Source organism: Dasypus novemcinctus, chromosome 8, assembly GCF_030445035.2.
Source record: "Dasypus novemcinctus isolate mDasNov1 chromosome 8, mDasNov1.1.hap2, whole genome shotgun sequence".
Taxonomy (NCBI): domain Eukaryota; kingdom Metazoa; phylum Chordata; class Mammalia; order Cingulata; family Dasypodidae; genus Dasypus; species Dasypus novemcinctus.
Genome location: NC_080680.1, coordinates 97,122,063 through 97,141,268, shown reverse-complemented (window position 1 = coordinate 97,141,268; position 19,206 = coordinate 97,122,063). Strand labels below are relative to the sequence as shown.

The following is a 19,206-nucleotide window of genomic DNA, read 5'->3' as shown; positions in this document are numbered from 1 at the left end:
GGCTCATGCTTCAGGAAAGGCAGATGTGCTGCTACTTGACCTATGCTAGCTTTCCCTTCTTCCTTCCCTGAAAAACAGATTCAGCTTTCGGGCCTGGGCTAAGATGCTACCTTCCTCTGGGAAGTCTTCCTGTGCCTCTCCTGTGCTGCCCAGCCCAGCCCCTTGGCTTCCCCCATTACAGTTTGATCACAACTGTTTAATAACTGTAAAGATCTGTCTCTAGACTGTGGTCTCCCATGCTTATCTCTGTGTTCCTGGCAACTGACTCAGGGCTCCTGGGCACAAGTTAATACTTAGAAAATGCTGGCTAAATAAATGAATAAGTTGAATGAGTAGAGAAATAAATGCACAGGTTCTCATCCAGGCTCTGTGACCTTAAGCTACCTGGGCCTCAATTTTCCATTTCTAAAATTAAAAACAGTTGTCTGAGAGCAGTGACTTTTAAGACTAAATGTAAGGTGTTTCCAAACTTCTGAGAGGGAGATGACACAGTTTCACCCAGAGCAGCCCATGTACTTTAATCTGTCAGGAAAAGATTAAACAAAGGACCAGTGCTTTATGAAAAACAAACCTTCAAGCCACCAGACTGGGTGATATCTAACTGTTCAGTTCCATAGAGCAGCCCCTGCTGGCCAGCCAGCACAGGATAATCACTCCCAACAGACAGGAATGAAGGAGGAAGAGAAGAAACAAGTGAGATAATGGGAGGCAGGGTGCTGTGCAATGGAAACCCTCCCAGAAACCACAGCGATTCAGTAAAGCACTAAATTCACAAATCGGAAGAAGAGAAGGCCAGCCATTGGCAGGGACTGCAGGGAGGCCCTTGGAAATGGCAGTGCACACACACACAACTGACAGCTGCTTGAGTGACTGGCTGCCTAGGGGGCCGCAGTGGGATCCAGGGCCTGAACGTACTGGGTGGGGAGGGTCTGCCGCAGAGCAGCATGGTACAGCTCCTGGGTGAGGAAAGCTGCCAGAAACCCATCACTGGAGATGGCTCTCACCCCACCAGACCCAACCTAGCTCCATTTACCTTCTCACCCCGGCTGGAGAGCGGCACATCCATATCGGCTTTGAGGTGGACAGGGGGCGCAGTGTAAGGCAGCCGGCAGTGCACCTGCCCGCACTGTACCTGACCTGTGGATGAGAGGATGCCTTGGAGCTCAAACCCAGCCTTCATGCAGGATCCCATCTGTCACGTGCTCTGCAGGCTGGAACCCTGACACCAGTTCTCACCTCTGCCACTTACCAGCTGAATGACCCTGGGCAAGACTGGTTGAGATGCTGTATAATCTCTCAAGTGCTATAGGATGGCGATATATATAACTGTCCAGTCACTGATAAACAATATTCATAAATTAATATGTACTGAACTCCTTCTGTAAGCAAGGCTGTGACCAACCTGTTCTCCCTCAAGGCCTTATACCTTCTTATCCCCCTGGTATCCCTAAGGCTTATGCCTATACTGCCTAAGGAACTCTGCACTTACATGTTGCCTTCGTGATGCCCTCCCTGATCACTCTATTCATAATTGCAACCCCATACCACCACCCCCTTCCATCCTCCCTCCCTGGTTTACTTCTCCTCCTTAGCACTTACCACCAGTGGACTTCCTGTATATTTTTATTCCTTCTTTGATATTATATGCTTTTGCCAACTAGAATATAAGCTGCAATGAGTATAGGAACTTTTGTCTGTTGTCTAAATTATAGATCTTTGTAGACTTCCAGCACCTAGAATGAAGCCCAGGATCTAGTAGGGATTCTTTAAATATCTGTTGACTGAATCTCCTATTCCAACATATAAAACTGTTGCAGAAAGTTAATCTTTGTGGCTGGTACAAATCTCTCATGCTTCAGCCTGTGGAGAAGCCCATTGCTTGTCCTTCCTTAGACTTCATCCTCTTTGGTCACAGAGGAAAGAGACCTGGATAGAAACTGACAATGGATATGTGACTTGGGACAAGTCACTGTGCCTTTCTGAGTCACAGTTCTTCCATTTGCAGAATAAAGCACTTGGATTAAATTGGGGATTCTTGAGCAGGAGTGTTCCTAAGGGTCCATGAAAAGCCTGAAATTACATGAAAAACTATGCGTGTATGTGTATTTTCTAGGGTCTGGTTCGAACACTTGTACCAGCTTACTAGCTCCATGGCTCCAGGAAACTTAGGACCCTTGATTTTAGTTAACTGTGAAGCAAAATGATGAGGTGAATTTTGGTCATGCAACAAGAGGCAACAAGTCCAAATACCTTGGCACCTCAAACTAGGTTCCACCTCAAGGCAAAGAGAAAAGGGCACCTTCAGCCCCTTCTCTGGGCATCAGAGATCTAGGATCTAGACCTAGTCAATGAAATGTGGGCACAGAGGACTGGCCAGGGACTCTGGAGGCCATGGCCCCACTCCCAAAGGGGTCACCAGATCCATTAGCAACTCCACAGCAAGCACTAGCTGGTTGCTGAGACTCCTGGTACATAGAGAGCCCCTGGTCCTTAGTGCCTTTAACTGATGATCTAAGTATCTAACATGAGCTCTCTGCCACCTAAACATAAGTCATTGTTTAGAAAAGAAAGGGTGGGGGGAGTCCCTCCTACTGAGCCAATAGTTCAGAAATGGAATAGTATAAAGAGATGTGGTTTCCCACGAGTAACCTGGTGCAGTAGTCAGGACACTGAACAGCAATCTTGGACTCCTCGCTCTCCAATCAAAACCACCACCACCATCACAATATTGGGCAATACTTATCCAACACTTATTAAATGCTAAAGACTTTAATTATCCCATTTGATGCTCACAGCACTGCTTTCAGATAGGTACTCATCCTTCTTTTTACAGACGATATTCAGGGGAGGTAAGACACTTACCCAACATCATACTGATAATAAGTGTTGGGGTGGGGATTGAAGCCTGTGACTCTGACTCCAACCAGTAAGGAATACCGGGCTCCCACTAACTTACCGTGTGCACTTGGTTTCCTCGTCTATACAATGGGAATGGTGATCTGGCACATGGCAGGTGCTCAATAAACAGTTCTCTCTCTCCCCTCCCTTCCCTTTCCTTTCTCTTGAAGCTAGAGAAGGAGGATCTTTGGTTGTGGGTATGTGTGGGTATGTTGGGTCAGGCCCAGTTTCAAGGAAACAGTCACTAGAAACAACTTTGCAGGGAAAGAAACTGTGATAACCACTTGCTTGTTAGCAAATTCCCTGAATGCTCGTCCCCAGAAATCCACATGGCTTGCTCCCTCATTCCTCCAGATTCCTATTCAGAGGTCACCCCACCATGACACTCCTGTCTCCCCCACAACACTCATTCCCAGCTGACAAGCCTGTCCTCCTTCCTTATTTGCTGACTGTCTCTCCACCCATATCCCACTCTGGATTATGAGCTCCAGGAGCATAGAGGCTTTGGTCCGTTCATACACTGTTGTATGAATGGCTTAGAATACAGAAGGCACCTAATATTTACTGAATGTATGAGTGGACTCACAATCCTGTGAGGTAGGTTATTATTATCCCAGTTTACAGATGAGGAAACTGAGCCTTAAGGAGGCTGAGGGATTTTCTCAAGGCTCCACAGGCTTGGGTGCTCCTGCCACACTGGTCACCTTCTACTCCCCCAAACACACCCAAGCCCACCATCCTTTCTGGACCAGGGCCTGCACACACTCAGTTTCATGCCCCTACTCTTACTTGTGCTTCACAAAGTCTAACCCATCCTTGGGGTCTCAGCTCACTAAGAGGCAGCCCCAGACATGCCTCTCCAGACACTCCCATCCAGCACCTCTCCTGGAGGAATTATCACATGAAAACGACAGGCTTATCTGTCTGGTTACTGTTCTTTGCTCTCCCCCATCAGAGCAAGCTTGATGAAGACTTGCCCATCTGGTTCTTTCTCTATTGCCTGGTTCTGGAAACGGTTTTGTGAATGGATGAGTTGTTTTGTCTTACTGTGGGTCCCGCCGCACTGTGGAAGAGCAGCGGAACCACCCTTTCCCTCCTCCCACGCGCCCCCAGCAGGCCTGCCTCTTCATCCACGAGGCTCCACAAGGCCTCCCCACCCCTCAAGGGCTCCGGCGCGCTCCTTCACGCCCCGCTCTCCCTTAGACTGGGTGGGCCCGGGTGCCGCGGTCACTTACTCTCAATGTAGCCGTGCAGGGTGACCATGCGAGCCCGCTCGGGGCTGCCGAAAGGGGAGTAGTGGATGTCTTCGGACAGGGCGGATGGGAGGCGGGACGGCGGCGCCCCCGAGGGCGGCACGGGGTGCTGCGGCGTGTGCTTTTTATGCCGCGCCCGGCAGTTTTGGAACCACACCTGGAACGACAGCCTCAGCATCCTCAGCCTTGCAGAAAAGGGTCGGACGCGCCGACCGGAGACTCCAGATGGGGCTGCCTCGTTGTCGCCAAAGGAAAGGCGGCCACCTGTGCCTCTGACCTGGCCCCCCCTCCCCCCCCTCCCAGCCCCGCTCTGTGTTCCAAGGCCGGTCCGCAGACCCCGAGGCCCCGCCCCAAGCCCGAGGCCCCGCCCTCCCGGGCCCCCACCTGGATGACCCTCCGGCTGAGGCCCGTCATGTCCGCCAGCTTCTGCAGCGTCTGCGCGTCGGGGTTGTTGTCCTGCGCGAACTGAGCCTGCATAACCTGCCGGGCGCCGGGGGGCTGTGAGGCACCAGCGCGAGGAGGTGTCCACGGCCCCGGCCCAATCAGACACACTGGCCCGAAGGCCACGCCCCAGGCAGCCGCAGCCCCTCCCCGCCCTCCGCGGGTCCCGGCAGAGGGGGCGGGCCCAGCAGGCCTCTCAGCCCCGCCCACGCCCCGGCGGCTCGGGTCCTGACCCGGTACCTGCAACTGCTCGGCGGTGAAGGACGTCCGCGCGCGCTTGGCCGGCTTGGGCTGACTGTCCTGTTCCGAGGGCACTGCCCCCTCCAGCGTGAGGCCGTTCCCTGGGGGCGACAGAAGCGGCTGACCACGCGTCCCCGTCTCTTCTAGTGGCAGCCTGAAAAGGACGGGGGTGGGGGCAGCTGGTCCCTGGAAGGGTCAGGTGCGGAGTAGGCTGGCAGCGGGCATCCCAAGGTCGTAGACCCTGAGCTCAGTTTTGGGGGAAGGAGCTTTCATCGCTGAGTGTCTGCTCAGTAACCAACGCTTTGCTTTTTGTTGCACAGTCCAGAGAAGGTGCGACTTTATCCCCATTTTACAGCGGAAGAGACTGAAGCCCTTCCCCCGGACCCTTCGACTGGGGTTCTGCAAGCTGGCTGACCCCAGCGCCCCAAACTAGGCTCCCTCCTAGCTAGCCTGGGGGAGACTGAAGGCTGATGGAGATAGAAAACAAGCCGTTTGCAGAACTATGATCCAATTTTTGTAAAAACAGGTGGAAGGAAAAAAATGGAAAGGATTTACACCAAGTTAACAGTGGTTACTCCCAAAAAGTGCTGCCATAAAGACTCTTTACTTTCAATATTTCTGTACTTTTTAAAGTTATCACAATAGTCATGTCACCTTATTTCTCTAAGGTTTAATTTTGTGAACTGGAGTAAATGATAAATATTCTCTTTCCACTTGTATTACTTTTACCATTGCACTAAAACACTAAGTATATTCTCATTTTATTTATTTTTAATTGAGGTGTCAGGGATTGAACTCCAGACCTCAAACATATGAAGCAGGAGTTCAACCACTGAGCTACACCCACTCCCCTTCCTATTTTATTTTTTAATACTTCATTTTCTTAATATAAAAGTAGTACATGTTCCATATCAAGAACTCAGAAAATACAGATAAGCACAAAGAACAAAATAATGATCACCAATAACTCCACCACGGATCACAATTTATTGTAGTTTTTTTAAATTAAGAAAACACGACATTGAAGGGGGAAAAAATCACTCCTTTGTACAAACATAGAAGAAATCTGGAAATAAATACAACAAAATAAGAGGGGTGGTGGTGTTTGGGTGATCTTTATTTTCGTCTTTTTCATTTAACCATCTTTTCTATTTTTCCTACAGTGAACATGTATTTGGTTGAAAAAATAAAACAGTAGCCAACATGCAGGGCTGGCCATTAAGGGAGATTCAAGACCCCAATCCCCTAGCGCCTCTGCCTGGTAGGCGTGTGGGGTCAGTCCTGGCTATGAAAACTAGGGTTTAACTGGCAAGGCTGTGACTAGTGGTGGTCCAGTGAGCCTGAGGTCACTGATGAGGCTCTGTCTCTGACCCTAGGGTTTTCATCCCAGCTCCAGTGCTGACTTGCCTGCCAACTGCATGTCACTTCCTAGAACCCGGGCTTCACTTGCTCCCCACCTAGCCCCACTGAGCCTGATCTTGGCAGTAAACAATGATGGAGCACTCTGGGGACTCCAACTGGTCCTCCATGTGGCCTCTGGGGATTGAGGAAAGATAGTCCATGCTGCCTCCTCAAAAGTATAGTTGGGGATGAAGCAGACAGTTTATGTTAATAATGTCTCCTGGGGAAAGAGGAAGAGCCAAAATTGGTGTGCCCATTTTTCAGATGGGAAAATGAAACTCAGAAGCAGCACATCCCAGCAGGCTCCCCAGCCTTATGAGCGCTGAATAAGGGGCCATGGAGCTTGAGGTAGGGCAGTATAGGATGAAGGTGACGAGTATTTGGCAAGTCACATGCTGCAGATTATCTCTGCCTGTTTCCTCGCCTGTAAAATAGGGATACTCTACCTACTCCGAGGGAGTAAAATAATCCATGTTACAGAGAAGTTAGCAGCTTCCACAGATCCAGATGGGGGAATTATGGGAAAGTTCCCACGTCTGCCCACATTCCAGCCTCCACTCCCCTTCTCTAACTCCCGCCCCACCTGTGAATCAGCCCACACAACCCCTGGAAGACCTGAACCTGCCCCATCCCTGAGCCTATGTGTCCTGAGGAATCACAGTGTCAGAACCAGAAGAGACTGAGATCACTCAAGTCCAACATCCATCTTGCACAGGTGGGGAGACTGTGGCCCAGAGAAGGAAAGAAATGTCTTGTGTCAGCTCAGCAAGCCAGAAGTGAAACTGAAGGTCCAGGCTCCTGGCTCAGAGGTCTGAACTCTTTCCCCTTAACAGTTGGAGACCCTGGTCCAAGATTAAAACCCCATTCTCAGTCCTCTGGCTTGGAGCTGCCAGGGTGGGAGGTGGGAGAACTGGGCCTTGTCTTCTCTCCAGGAGTGGCCTAAACCTGGTTCCAGGCAGTTGTAGGGGCTGAGAACCTAGGCCAGTGAGACATACCCAAAGATGGCATAAGCTGCCCCATTCTAAGAATCATCTCCAGCAGTCACTGAGTGCCTTCTGGCTTTACAACATCAGCTCATCTATCTCTGAGAGGATATTCTACCATTAGCCCATTTTACAGGTGAGGAAACAGTTGCAGAGATCAGCAGTGACTTGCTCAAGGTGATACAGTTAGCAAATCATGGCTCCAGAAGCACATGCTCTGGTGCCTGCTGCGGCAGTCCCAGTCCCAGGCTGCCTCCAGGTGACATAAGGAGCACCCAGTCCCTGGAGGCTTGTGGGCGGTTCGTGGGGTGCTGGGGCGATGTGGGAGAGAGCTGGGGGCAGAGGTGCCGCTGAGCGCTACACAGGGCAGGTTGGTACCGTTCTCGGCGGCCCTCTTGAGGTTCTCGATCATGGTGTCGTAGTGAATGCGGCATAGCACCTTCTCCTCCACCAGGCCGAACTCCTCGCCGGTGGACAGCTGACGCTTGCACGAGAAGCAGGCGAAGCAGGCTAGGTGGTAGGCGTTGCCGCGCGCCCGCCGCACCCAGTCGCTGGCGTAGATCTGTCGGCCGCACCGTGCACACTTGGTCCCGAATCGACTGCAGGACACGAGGCAGGGAGGTGGGGCCGTGGCGAGGCGAGGCCCAGCCACTACCCACGCCCCGCTCTCCCTCTCCCCCCTCCCCTTCTCCTTCCCCTTCCTCCTTCCCCTCCCACACACACAGCTGCCCCCCTTCACCCCACTCCCACCCTCAGCCCCCGCCCCCCCACCCCCGCCAAGCTCCTAGCCCCAGGGTATTAGCTTGGAGGCTGCGCCTCTGCAGCTGAGTCCCACCTAGTTGGTGATCTGGTGGGCTATTTTTATTTTCTTCTTGGTGCTCTTCTCTTTCCCAAATTTTCTACAATCACCACTCATATTTGTATATTAATTTGCTCATTAAATATTGCAACTGTTAGGAAAGCATAATAATAATTATCAAATTTTCAGTATTTACCACGTGCCCAGCAAGAGTCTACATGTTTTACATGAATCCCAACTAATCCTTATTTCTCAGATGAGGAAAATGGGGATCAAAGAGGTAAGCTAATTTGTCTAAGGTTACACAACTCACAAGGATAGGAAACTGAGTGAGCCTGACTCAAAAGAAGAATAAGCTGTAGCCCCAGCTCTAGAGAAGCTTGGGGTTTCTTGGAAGAATAGAAAGATATGCACTTACTGGCTTAGTGACCCTGGGAAAATTATTTAACCCCTTTCTGTTCTCATTTTCCTCTGATGACAACAGCAAGGACTCCTACTATTCATCTAGTGCTTTGCAGTTTACTAAGTACCCAGCTAGTCTGAGCATGTGCCAGGATTGAAGTCCAAAGAACCCTGCAGCCTGTGGCATACAAAACTTTGAATGTTATAAAGACAAAATAAATCCTACCCAGACCCAAAAGCCCAGCTCTAATGACCCTTTCCCATAAGCCTTCCCTGATTGTATCTGTCTCTCTTCTCCCTCCGGCTTTGTAAGTGGCTTTTTGGTTGCAGCTGCCTCCACCACCAAACTGAGAGCCCATCCAGGAAGCCGCAAGGTCCCGCTCCCCCTTGTCCCAGAGTTCAGCCCAGGACCTGACCCCAGGCACCAGGGAAGGTTCCTTCCTAGTGTGGATACTTCCTCTGTGACCCTGCCACTACTTTCTAAGCTTCCATGCCCTCTGTTGTGTACTATTTCAGGGAATAGTGCCACCACTCATCCAGTCCCTCAAGCTTGGAAACCTAAATCATACACTCCTCCCTCTCTTCAACCTCACACCCGTCAGGTGCCACTGGTTTCATTTCCTAAGTTTCCCTGGAATCTGTCTCCATTGCTACCCATGTAGGCATGTTTCCCGTCATCCACCCCCTCACTGCCAGTCTCCAGCCTGATCTCCCTGCTTTCAGTCTTGTCACTGCCAAGCCATCCCCAACAAAGCAGCCACAGGGCTATTTCCAGCACACTCATCGAATCTTGTCCCTTTTCTGCTTAAAATTCTTTGGTGACTCCACTCTGCCCTCAGGCTCTGGTCCAAGATCCCCGGGGTTTACGGTGCCCAACAGACCCCATCTTCTTCAGGTCCTTCTCCTCCCTCACCTTCTTCAAGTCTTTCCCTGCCCCCTCCCGTCCAGTCATGAGTTCCCGTCGGGCTCAAAGGATGATCAGTCCCAGGTCTTCGTGGTCCCTCTGAAGCACCTTCCCACTCCCAGGCCTTCGCACATGCTGTTCCATCTCTGAGGCGTGCCCTTCCGCAGAATCCGACAGTTCTCTGTGCCACCCTCTCGGCATTGATCACACCGTTTTTCAAACCGTTGCTTGGCTCTTCCCCTCCATCTGTGGCGTTCTTCAGGAGACAGGGAAGATTTGCCTCTGTTGTCCCTAGAGCCCCTGCACCCTTCCGTCTGGAAAGGTTTATTCGCAAATGCCTGAGTGCGTGGAGGAACCAACGCAGTAAGAGCGCTCTGATTACAGCCTTGCCTGTCTTGGTAAATTCAAGAAACTGTAGGTTGAATAACTAACTGGGTCTTGGGTTGAACCAATTGCAGGAGCGAGAAGGCCGCTTGGGTCGCCGCAGCCCTGGCTCGCGGACGCACTCCCAACGCCTTCCTCTCCATAAAGAGTGCGGACAGACACTGCCTCCGGCGGCGCCGTTCACTCGGGCGGTGCCGTGCGTCTCCGCGTGGCCAGCTGCCCGCCTAAGCACCCACAGCACCCGACTTCGGAAACTCGGCTTCCCCAGCGGAGCGCCCAGTACAGCCCGTGGTCTCTGTTCCCCAAACTGCACTAAAGGGAAAAGGAAACTGCTTTGCCCACCCCCTGCCTCCCCCAGCCGACCCCTACCGTGGGGCCGACCCGGCTTCCGCCGCCCAGCGGTCGGTATCCTAATTGGGAGCCCTTTCGGGACTGCGAGCTGCCGTGTGCGGAGTCCACGCTGCGGGCAGGGCTCTTAGGGCACAGCACCTTCACTGCACCCTTTTGCTTCGTGGCAGCCGGGTGATGTAAGGACTCTGGCGCCCATTTTGCTCATGTGGAATCGGAGGTTCAGGGCGGGCGAGCGACTTGCCCAAGACCAAACAGAGTTTCGGGCTGAGGTTGGGTCCCCCTCCGAGGCGCAAAAAGGCCTAGAACCCGAGGGAGTGGGATGTGCAGGCGCCAAGATGGGTAGAGTTGCGACTCCGGATGGATGAACAAGAAGGGCTCTGGTGGGACCGCACTGTGTCCTCACTCGGGTCCTGGAAGATCCCGCGCACCGGAGCTGGGGACCAATCGGCTCGGGAAGGCTAGGGAGCAGCTCCAGGGAGCAGGGCGAGCCCGGGCTGGGAGGATCTCTGCCCTCAGAAGCCAGGAAAAAGCCTCTGCGTCTGGGCCATGGTCTCCGTGCGCCACCGCCGGGGCGCTGTACCTAAGTTTGCGGGTCTCGTGGTCCTTAAGGTTGGCTCGGTGGAATTTCTCGTCCTGGGTTTGGGACGCGTACGGAACTCCCTGCGCAGCCACCGATCTTCCCGCCAGAGCGCCCAACGCCCGGCCCCGGCCAGCGCCTACCCAAGCCGCTCACAGTACCTCTATTCCCCGCGCTCCGAGGCGGGCGCCCCTAGTACCTCCAAGCAACTTCCTTTCCCGGCCCCGGAGGCCAAGGAGGGAAGACACCCCGCGCGTGTCACTCCAAATGCATGGGGCTGTCTCCGGTCCTAGGATCTTCCCGCGCTCGCGGTAGCTCGGCTCAGTAAACCAAATCGCCCTCGCGGAGTCATTATGCAGGAGGGGATGCGTTGCCGGCAGCTGGTGCAGCGATCCACCCACTCAGGGCAGGCGTCAGCCGCAAAACTAGGGGCTGGAGGAGGCTTACGGATGAAGGTTCTCATCAATCGACAGGCTCCTTCCCAGGCGGGAGACGAGATCCTGAGCTCCGGATTACGGAAGCAGCGAAATGGACGGCGGAGACAACGAAACTTCAAGAAAGGAGCGTTCAGGGGCCACGAAGGAAGTATCGAAGGAACCAGGGCTCTCACCTACTGCCACCCCAGCCTTGCTGTGAGGCTTGGGCGCATCCCACCCCGGTCCCCGGGGTGCAGTGGACGAAGGCACAAAGGACGGAGACAGTTTGGAGATGGAGAGATGTCAGGCTGTTGCTGTGCATCCTGACATCTGCTGAAAGGAGCGAGGTGGGCATCTCGCGTCTTGCCCTCTATCTCCTGAGTGGAGATCATACATATTTGGGTACCCGTGGTAGCGCCAAAGGAGCTGTGTGCCCTTGGCCAAATCAGGCTCACTCTCGCAGACTACTCCTGGGTACCTCACAGGCGCTCAGTAATTATATTGAATCAGTGATCCTCAACGATCCGAAGCCCATGAGGGTCTCACTACAACCCTTCTATTATTAAGCTACCCCTTTTCATAATGAGAACAACAAAGCTGAGAGTTTCCTAACTCCCGTTTAGGAAGTCCCAAACCAGAGTTCATTTCTTTGGGGTTCGGAACACACATTCAATGACTTTAGAGCCTATGTGTGGAACAAGGGGATGGGAGGTGGAACCCCTCCCGTGCCCTTTGCTTCTTCCCTTCTACACAAACGCTTAGGTAAAGAAGCCAGAGAAAACAGGACCAGCCATTGAGAGGTTAAAACTCCTGGCGCCTCGGAGGTCCCAGCCTAGGCTCCTCCCTCCCCGCCTCCCCTCCCCCGCGCTCCCCTCTCACTCCCCCAACATCTATCCCCCAACAGCTGGCTGCCGCTGGGCTGCTCTCTGCCGCAGTGGGGGGCCGCTTCCCGGCTCAGAGCCTCCCCGGGGACCCTCGCTCAGAGGGGAGGGGGTGGGGTTCTCCGGCTGGAGCCCGCAGACAGTGCTTGGGCTCCCAGGAGGAAGGCCAGAGAGGGCTGGGGGTACCCTAAGTCAGATGGCCCAAGCAAGGGACAGAAACTCTGGCAGGCTGTTGTGGCCTATCCCAGGACAGTCTCAGGACCCCAACACCCATAGATGCAATTCACTTCTCACTCGCATGACCAGAAGGCAAGGAGGCCAGGGGTGACCTGCCCTTGGCAAAGCCCGTTCCAGTTCCTGCCCTCCCAGGTACACCTAAGGGAGAGTCACACATGAGAGCACACAGTGGGTGTGCCCCTGTTCACCTCAGAGCCAATCAAATTGGACAGGGAATCTTGGGACCAGCAGGAAGGGGTCTTTTCCATCTGAGGACCCCACCCAGCACAGAAGGGCAGCTGACATATCTCAGTAATGGAAGAATATTGGGGTGTTAAGGAGCAGGGACTGTGGAGTCAGGCAGCCACCGTGTCTATCCAGGCTGTCATTTGCTAACTGTGTGACCTCACCTTTCAGATCTCAGGGTCTCAGTTTCCCCTCCTATAATAGGATGAGTCTGTGAATATCATACTCACATGGTGGATGTGAGGATGAAATGAGATAAAGCATGTAAGGAGCCAGGCACAGTTTAGGGCACAGAGAAGGGCTTGATGATTGGTTTCCTCTTCCTTGCCCAGTGCCTCTTCCATTCTTATTCACCACGTGACCCTGGGCACCTCACTTTTCACTCTCCTAGGGCCTCGGTCTTCCCAGCTATTCAATAGGCACGATGCTCCAGGAGGCAGAGGAAGTTGGGAGGGCACTGCAGACCAGGCAATGCCCCTTTTTTTGGGGGGGTGCAGCAGCAGGTGGGGGGGATGGGGGCTGTGCACAGCTGTCTGGGAGTGTGGTTGCTGGGGACAGTGGAGATATGAAAGCTTTGGAAAGAAACATTATTATTTTTTCCCAAAGACTTTACTTCTTGGAGGAAAACAAAAAGAAAAATGATCTTAACCAAAAAAATGAAATTAAAAAGCAATATCACATTTCCCTGATGGTAACTTTTTTTTCTTTTAAGACTTCAGGGGAATGAAGGGAAGTGGGAATCTGACTGAACGCCCACTGGCTGCTGAGGCCGAGGGCACAGAGTTAGTAGAAAGTCCAACCCTCCCAGCCACACATATGAGCCAGGGACCACACAGAGACCTCCCCCACAGCCCCCCACACTCTGCAGTCCCCTTCCTGGCAAGCTTAGAGTTCTTTCCTAACCTCTAAGTTCCTGAGCCACTGCCAAGGGGAGGGTCTACAGGCTGGTGACAAGGAGAGGTGAGATGGGGAGATACAAACAAGGAGAACCTCTCCCTGGGGGACCAGATGTCAGAAGGCCAGGAGAGCCCCAAGTGCCTCCTCCACAGGGTCTTGGCACTCCCTCTCTCCACCTCCACCTCCTGTCCTGTTGGGAGATCTTGGCCTCTCTTTGGGCAGAGTCCTGCAGTCCATATCCCACCAGAACTCTGGCCCCAGGCTTCGGGAAACAGAGGCCTAGGGGATCTCAGTGCATGACTCCTCCCTGAGCCCCAGCTCTGGAGAAGCACCTCTGCCTCCCAAGCCGCTATTCACGCTCTCTCCAGGAAGAGCTTCCTTGCAGCAGCCACCCGAAGTCTGGACTGCCCCGCAGCATAGACAATGGTCCTTGCTTGGTGGTCTGCTGGATTTTTCTTTCCCTTTTTGTAGATTTTACTGTTTTGTTACAGATGGGGTTGCCAAGGATAAGTTATGCCTGCAGGGAGACCTGTCTGGGGGCAAAATGATGAGAAAAGCCCTGGCCATTCCCCAGAAGAGACACCCTTGTAACCTATACACAGGAAATGTGAGCTTTTATTCCCTCCCTTTTCTCAACCAAAAGTATGGTTTTGTTTTGCTTTGAGGGCTCTTGTCACTGGAAAAGGATTAGTGCCCAGAACCTGCAACCCAGAAATGGCCCAGCGCCATCCTTCCAGGCAGGCCCTGCTCCTCAAGCTACACAGGGAAATGTTATCACAGGGCTGTGCCAGGCACCCACTCTGCCAATGGCAACGATGGTGATAACGGGACCCATAGCACCTTCCATCTGGGGGGCCATTCCCAAGCCTCCCCCTTCACTGGCCTCCTCAGCAGCTCAGAGAAACAACCCTGAAAGGGGAAACTGGGGTCAGAGTGACTTGCCCAAGGGCACATAGAGATCTAATGTTGGCCTGACAAAGCCCAGGCTCCTGCCTCTTCCCAGGGCTGCACATCCCACGTTCCATGCCACCACAGGCAGGGGGAACTCGGAAGCTAGCAATGGCTTTGAACAGAGACTCTGAACAGTGGAGTCAGGACCTGAGTGTTGACTAGTCCTTCAAGGTCTAGTTCAAGCAGAGCATCCAAGGAGCCAGTGCAGCCTTGGCATGAGCTGGGGCTGGAGAAGCAGCAATAGATCACAGGTGAATGGCTCAAAGGGCTGTCAGATCCATCATCACCAGGAGAGCTGGGAGAGGGTCCTGCCATGCCTTTCTCTACAGGGAGAGGCCCAGGCAGCATCCTTCTGGGTTCCCAGTTACAGGCCTGTCTCTGGCTAGCTGATGAGTCCAAGGACCCCTGAAACAACAGCAGCTGGCTTGTTTGTTCACCAACTGAAGTCAGACCTAGAGCAGGGAGGTAACTAGACAGGACTGTAACCCCCATTTCCTGCCCCAGGCCAACCAACAGTAGATGAGAGAGTGGGATATTACCCCACACACCAAACACACATGGGCGCATGCCCACCACAACGATCATCTCTCTCGGCCATGCACAAACACAGTGCTCCAGAACCACAAATATACTTTCACAGAGATAGATACAGGCTCACATCACACCTTGGGGCCCTCAATGCCTGGTCAGAAGGCCAGAAGCAGGAATGCCCCCCTCAGAGAGTGCAGGGCTGGGCAATGATGGGAATCCAGAATTCCCTCACCCACACCTTCTCGCCTCCAGATCCCTATTTGTAATTCTGTCTTGGCCACCTTGCACAAATGCATACACACAAAATCCCAGCATGCACATAAAGACACACACTCAGGACATGCACATGCGAGCCGAAAGAGAAATTGCTTTTCAAAAAGAAGCACACACCCACTATCCATATACCTGGACACAGGCAGTGATGCGCTCCCTTAGCCCAGCTGCACAGACCCCAGGTAACAGACACGCATACTCTTGCATGCTGAGTCCTGGGCCACCTGACCCAGACGCCCCAACGCTGCACACTCTTTCGCAACCACTCACGAAGGAAGAATAGCCCCTGTGACCATGCATCTTGAGGTTTCCCCAGAGTGCCCCAGCCCCAAATGTTGCAAACATCCCCCTTAAACTCAAGGTCCTCTCTTCCCAGGAGACTCAACACCAGGGGGAGGCTCCCTGGCCTTGCACCACATTCCCTGACTCTCAGAGGATCTTCCTGCGCGGATGGTGGAGGGGGGTGTCTTCCCATGAAGCCATGACCTCTTAGAAGGAAGAGTGGGAAGGATGTTTGTGGGGTGGGGGTGGGGGGTTGTGAGTGAGCAGCTTTCTCCACTTCCTGAGACAGCATTTAGGAACCGGAGTCCTTCCCAGGAACCGATCTCCTCGTCTCCCCGGACTCAGTAGGCCCAGGGGCCGGCCCATCAGGCCTGGTCCAGGCTTCCCGCCGGGATGCTGCGGCGGCCACGGCACCGCTGACCTCGCACTGACCTAGACCCCATGACCGGGTCAGGACCCCGCCGCGGGGCCAGGAACAAGGAGTGCGCAAGCTGCCGGGACAGGGCGGCTCAGCGGGAGGAAACCCTGCGGCTGTGGTGAGCGGCCGCGACGCCGCACCGCCGCGCGGAACGCAGAGCGCGGCCCAGAGGAATCCTACCCAGGGTTCTGGGCTGCGGCGTCTGATTCTCTCCCTTCCCGTCCCGGCCACCCAAAGCCGGGGTCAGAATCTGGACTCTGGAGAAGCCCAAGTTGGGGCCGGAAACGACGACGGAGCTGGGACTGGAATGGGCGCCTGGGACCCCAGCAGGACCCTGGACCCTGTATGCAGCACGCGAACAAGCCGGGGTCTGAGCTGAGGCGGAGCCGAAGACCAAAGCCAGGGAGTAGAACGTGGCGCTATGGGATCGGATCTGAGTCGGATTCAGCGCTGGTGCTTGGGGCCGGACGAGACCCGAACACAGAAAGGTGCCGGAGTCAAATCCGTGGCAAGAATCTGGAACCCGGCTCAGGGTTCGGCCGGGGAGAGACCCGGGCACCGCTGGAGTCGGGAACCCAGAGCCGGAGCGCACTGAGGTGCAGCCAGATCGCGGCTGGGGTCCGGTGCGGGGTCCCGGCCAGAGCCGAGAACGTCAGTGCTCGACCGAGGCGGCGCTTGAGGCCGGAACTGGAGTCTGAGCCTCAGGCGGGAGCCGAGACGGAGCCAGTGACGCGACCGAAACCCCTTAAGCCGCGGGAATCGAAGACGAAGCGCGGGCCTGAACCTGTGCGGGCACCGGCGCGCGGCCTGGAGCTCCGGCTGCGCGGCGCTGAGAGCCGGCGAGTTGGGTCCGTGCCGCGCGCCGAGAGGGCACGCCGGCCGCTGGGGCTCGGCAGCCAGAGACCAAGCGCAGCAAAGGCGACCTCCGCGCGCGCCTGGGGACTGCCTGTGGCGACACTGCTGGCCGGGCAGCCGCAGCCTACCTGAAGTAGTCCATCTTGCAAAAGATTTCCTTGTTCTTGATGTAGCAGCTGTTCTGCTGCCGCAGCGACGTGCGACACACGGAACACTCGAGGCAACGCACGTGCCAGATGAGGTTGTTGACCTGGGGAGGGGGCGGGAGTGGGAGCGGCTCAGCGAGGGCCTCTTTTACGCCGGGCCCCAGCCCCTCGGCCGCATTTGCAGACAGGGACTCTAGAGCTATCATGGGACTCCCCGGGTTTTTCTTCTGTAACACCGAGGCTCTGAGAGAGAGAAATAAACTCTTCCCATTTTACAGATAGAACCCGTTGGCCCAGAGAGACAGACACAAAAATTTTCCCGAGCCCACGCTGTCAGAAGCGGCTAAGCCAAGGTTCGAAAAGTAAGCCCGCTTGCTTCCCGGCAGTTCTCTAGGCTGCAACGCACCCCCATTTCCCTGCAACACACACAACAACCCGCCCATGTCTTACCTTGAGCAGATACCGGTCCAGGATCTCGAGGCCACAGCTGGAACAAATGTTCTTGCCGGCCGACGGCACGGAAGAGGCGGCAGAGGGAGGCGAGCAGACAGATGGTGTGCTGGGTGTACAGGGAGAGGCCCGACCCTCGTCCTTGTCCAGAGCGCCTGCCAGGGCCTCGGCTTCCGACTGAGCCTGTGGCAGGGGAGAGGCGAGAGCACGGAGCTGCGCTGGGGGCCCAGCGATGCCGCTGCTTCGGTGACAGATCTGGGGCCCCAGCGCGCCAACTGACAACGAAATTCCCCCGGGACACTGAGCTGTGGGCTGGAGGACAGGAGTGGAGGGGTCTACTGGATAGGAAGGGATGACCCCAACTTTCAACACGCGCATCCTGGTTGCCGGGAGCGATCAAAGCCCACATTCTCAGCTGGAAAACTGAGGCTCAGAGAGGGGCGGCGCCTGCCAGGAGTCACCCAGCGCGTGTGCAGCGAGCGGTTCGGGGCCGTAAAGTCGGCCTCAGGGGACCAGGGGCCGAAAGCAGGGCCGAGAGGACTCACCATGGCCGGCGGCGCGGTCCCCTCGAGGCAGCGGGTGGTTGCTTTGCAGCCGGACCCAGGCTGGGCCATCACCTGGGGGGCAGGGGAGGGGGAAGGGAACGCAGGCGGCGGCGGTTGCAGAACTGGCTCCGCTCAGCCTGAGCCCAGCGCCTCCCCGCGCCTGTTATATAAACCGGCGCCGAACAATGAGTCCTAACTTTGTAGTGGGCATTTAAAGCCCTTCCCCACAAAAGCGGTGTCTCTCTAATGAAGCAATTTGAATTTGGATTGGATTTTTTCCCTCTCTCTCCCCCTCTCCCTGCACTTAACCCGTGGCTCTTGAAGTAATCGCTTAGTTCCCTTGCAATCCAAGCCTCTGAGGGGGAAAAAAAAACACGCGCACACACAAACTACCTGCAATTAGAAATTGTCGTGAATGCCCAAGATAAGAGGTAGCCAGAGTGTCAATTCCAACTGTCAATCAGTGAGATCCATCAGGCCGCCCAAAGAATTGCAAATTTGATTTTTTAATGGTAGTAATTAAAAATCGAATTTTTTCTCCCTCCACCCACCCCTCCTCCCTCGCTCCCTTCTCCTCTCCGCACAAAATGCAAAAAGGAGAAAAGAGAGAAAGAAAATAAAAAGGAGAAGAGCGGGGGAGGGCGAGGGAGGGGGGGATTGAGGAAAATAAAATCCGGGAGAGAGAGCCGGGCGCATCAGCCTCCAGCCCCGCGCGTGCCGCGAAATCGACGCGGCGATATTGACACGGATTCGGGTTCCTTTCGCTAGCCAGTCGGAGGGGAATCTGGAGCAAAATGGGTGCAACAGCGGGGGTGAAACGGGACCAAAAGGAGAAAAGAGAGGAGTCCAAAAGGAGGAGAAAAGCACCCTCCAGGCTCTCAGCGCGCCCGGGACCGGCCCCGCGTCGGGACTCGCAGCATTGCGCCCGCACAACCCCCGGCGCATCGGCGCTATCAGCGCCTATTCAGACGGACAATACCGGCCTCGCCTCCTCTTGATTCGCCTATGTCTTTGCTAAATCGCTTTTTGAGAAATTCCTCCAACATTTGCATAATGTGTTCCCGCTTTCCGCGCCGCCGCACCTCCCCCCGCCCCGCGCTCGCGCACGCCCGCACATTCACATACACTCACAGGCGCACCCCAGCACCCCTCCTCTCTGCCGCCGCCCGCCACCCGGCCGGGCTCGGCCGGGCTGGGTCCCCGTCGCTGCCTGGCCCTGGCCGCGGCCGCGCACCCACTCTCTCGCTCGCTCACCTGGTCGGTGGCGGGGCCGCCCTCGGCCGGCAGCCGGCAGCCCTCGGGCAGCGCCGGGGCGGCGTTCTCATGCTTCCAGTACATGGGCCGGGTGGCGGCGGGCTCGGCGGGCGCGCGGCGCGGAGGGCCGCGCTGAGGGGGGTCACAGTCGCAGCGGGAGCAGAGGCTGAAGCTGGAGCTGGAGAGCGGAGGCGCCGGCCCCGCCGCCCGGG

At 55.2% G+C, this 19,206-nt stretch overlaps 1 protein-coding gene across 1 annotated transcript in view; it reads right to left on the bottom strand.

The window, feature by feature from the left end:
- Positions 1 to 19,206, bottom strand: part of LHX6 (LIM homeobox 6) — a 25,810-nt gene extending 6,604 nt beyond the window's left edge. Inside the window, exons 1-9 of the mRNA XM_058302432.1 lie at positions 18,995 to 19,206; positions 17,741 to 17,812; positions 17,196 to 17,378; positions 16,728 to 16,849; positions 7,595 to 7,815; positions 4,833 to 4,933; positions 4,536 to 4,631; positions 4,134 to 4,308; positions 1,034 to 1,137 (exon numbers count right to left, since the gene is read on the bottom strand). Coding sequence (XP_058158415.1) covers positions 1,034 to 1,137; positions 4,134 to 4,308; positions 4,536 to 4,631; positions 4,833 to 4,933; positions 7,595 to 7,815; positions 16,728 to 16,849; positions 17,196 to 17,378; positions 17,741 to 17,812; positions 18,995 to 19,078 — 1,158 coding nt within the window. The 5' untranslated portion in view covers positions 19,079 to 19,206. The remainder of the gene's footprint in view (positions 1 to 1,033; positions 1,138 to 4,133; positions 4,309 to 4,535; positions 4,632 to 4,832; positions 4,934 to 7,594; positions 7,816 to 16,727; positions 16,850 to 17,195; positions 17,379 to 17,740; positions 17,813 to 18,994) is intronic.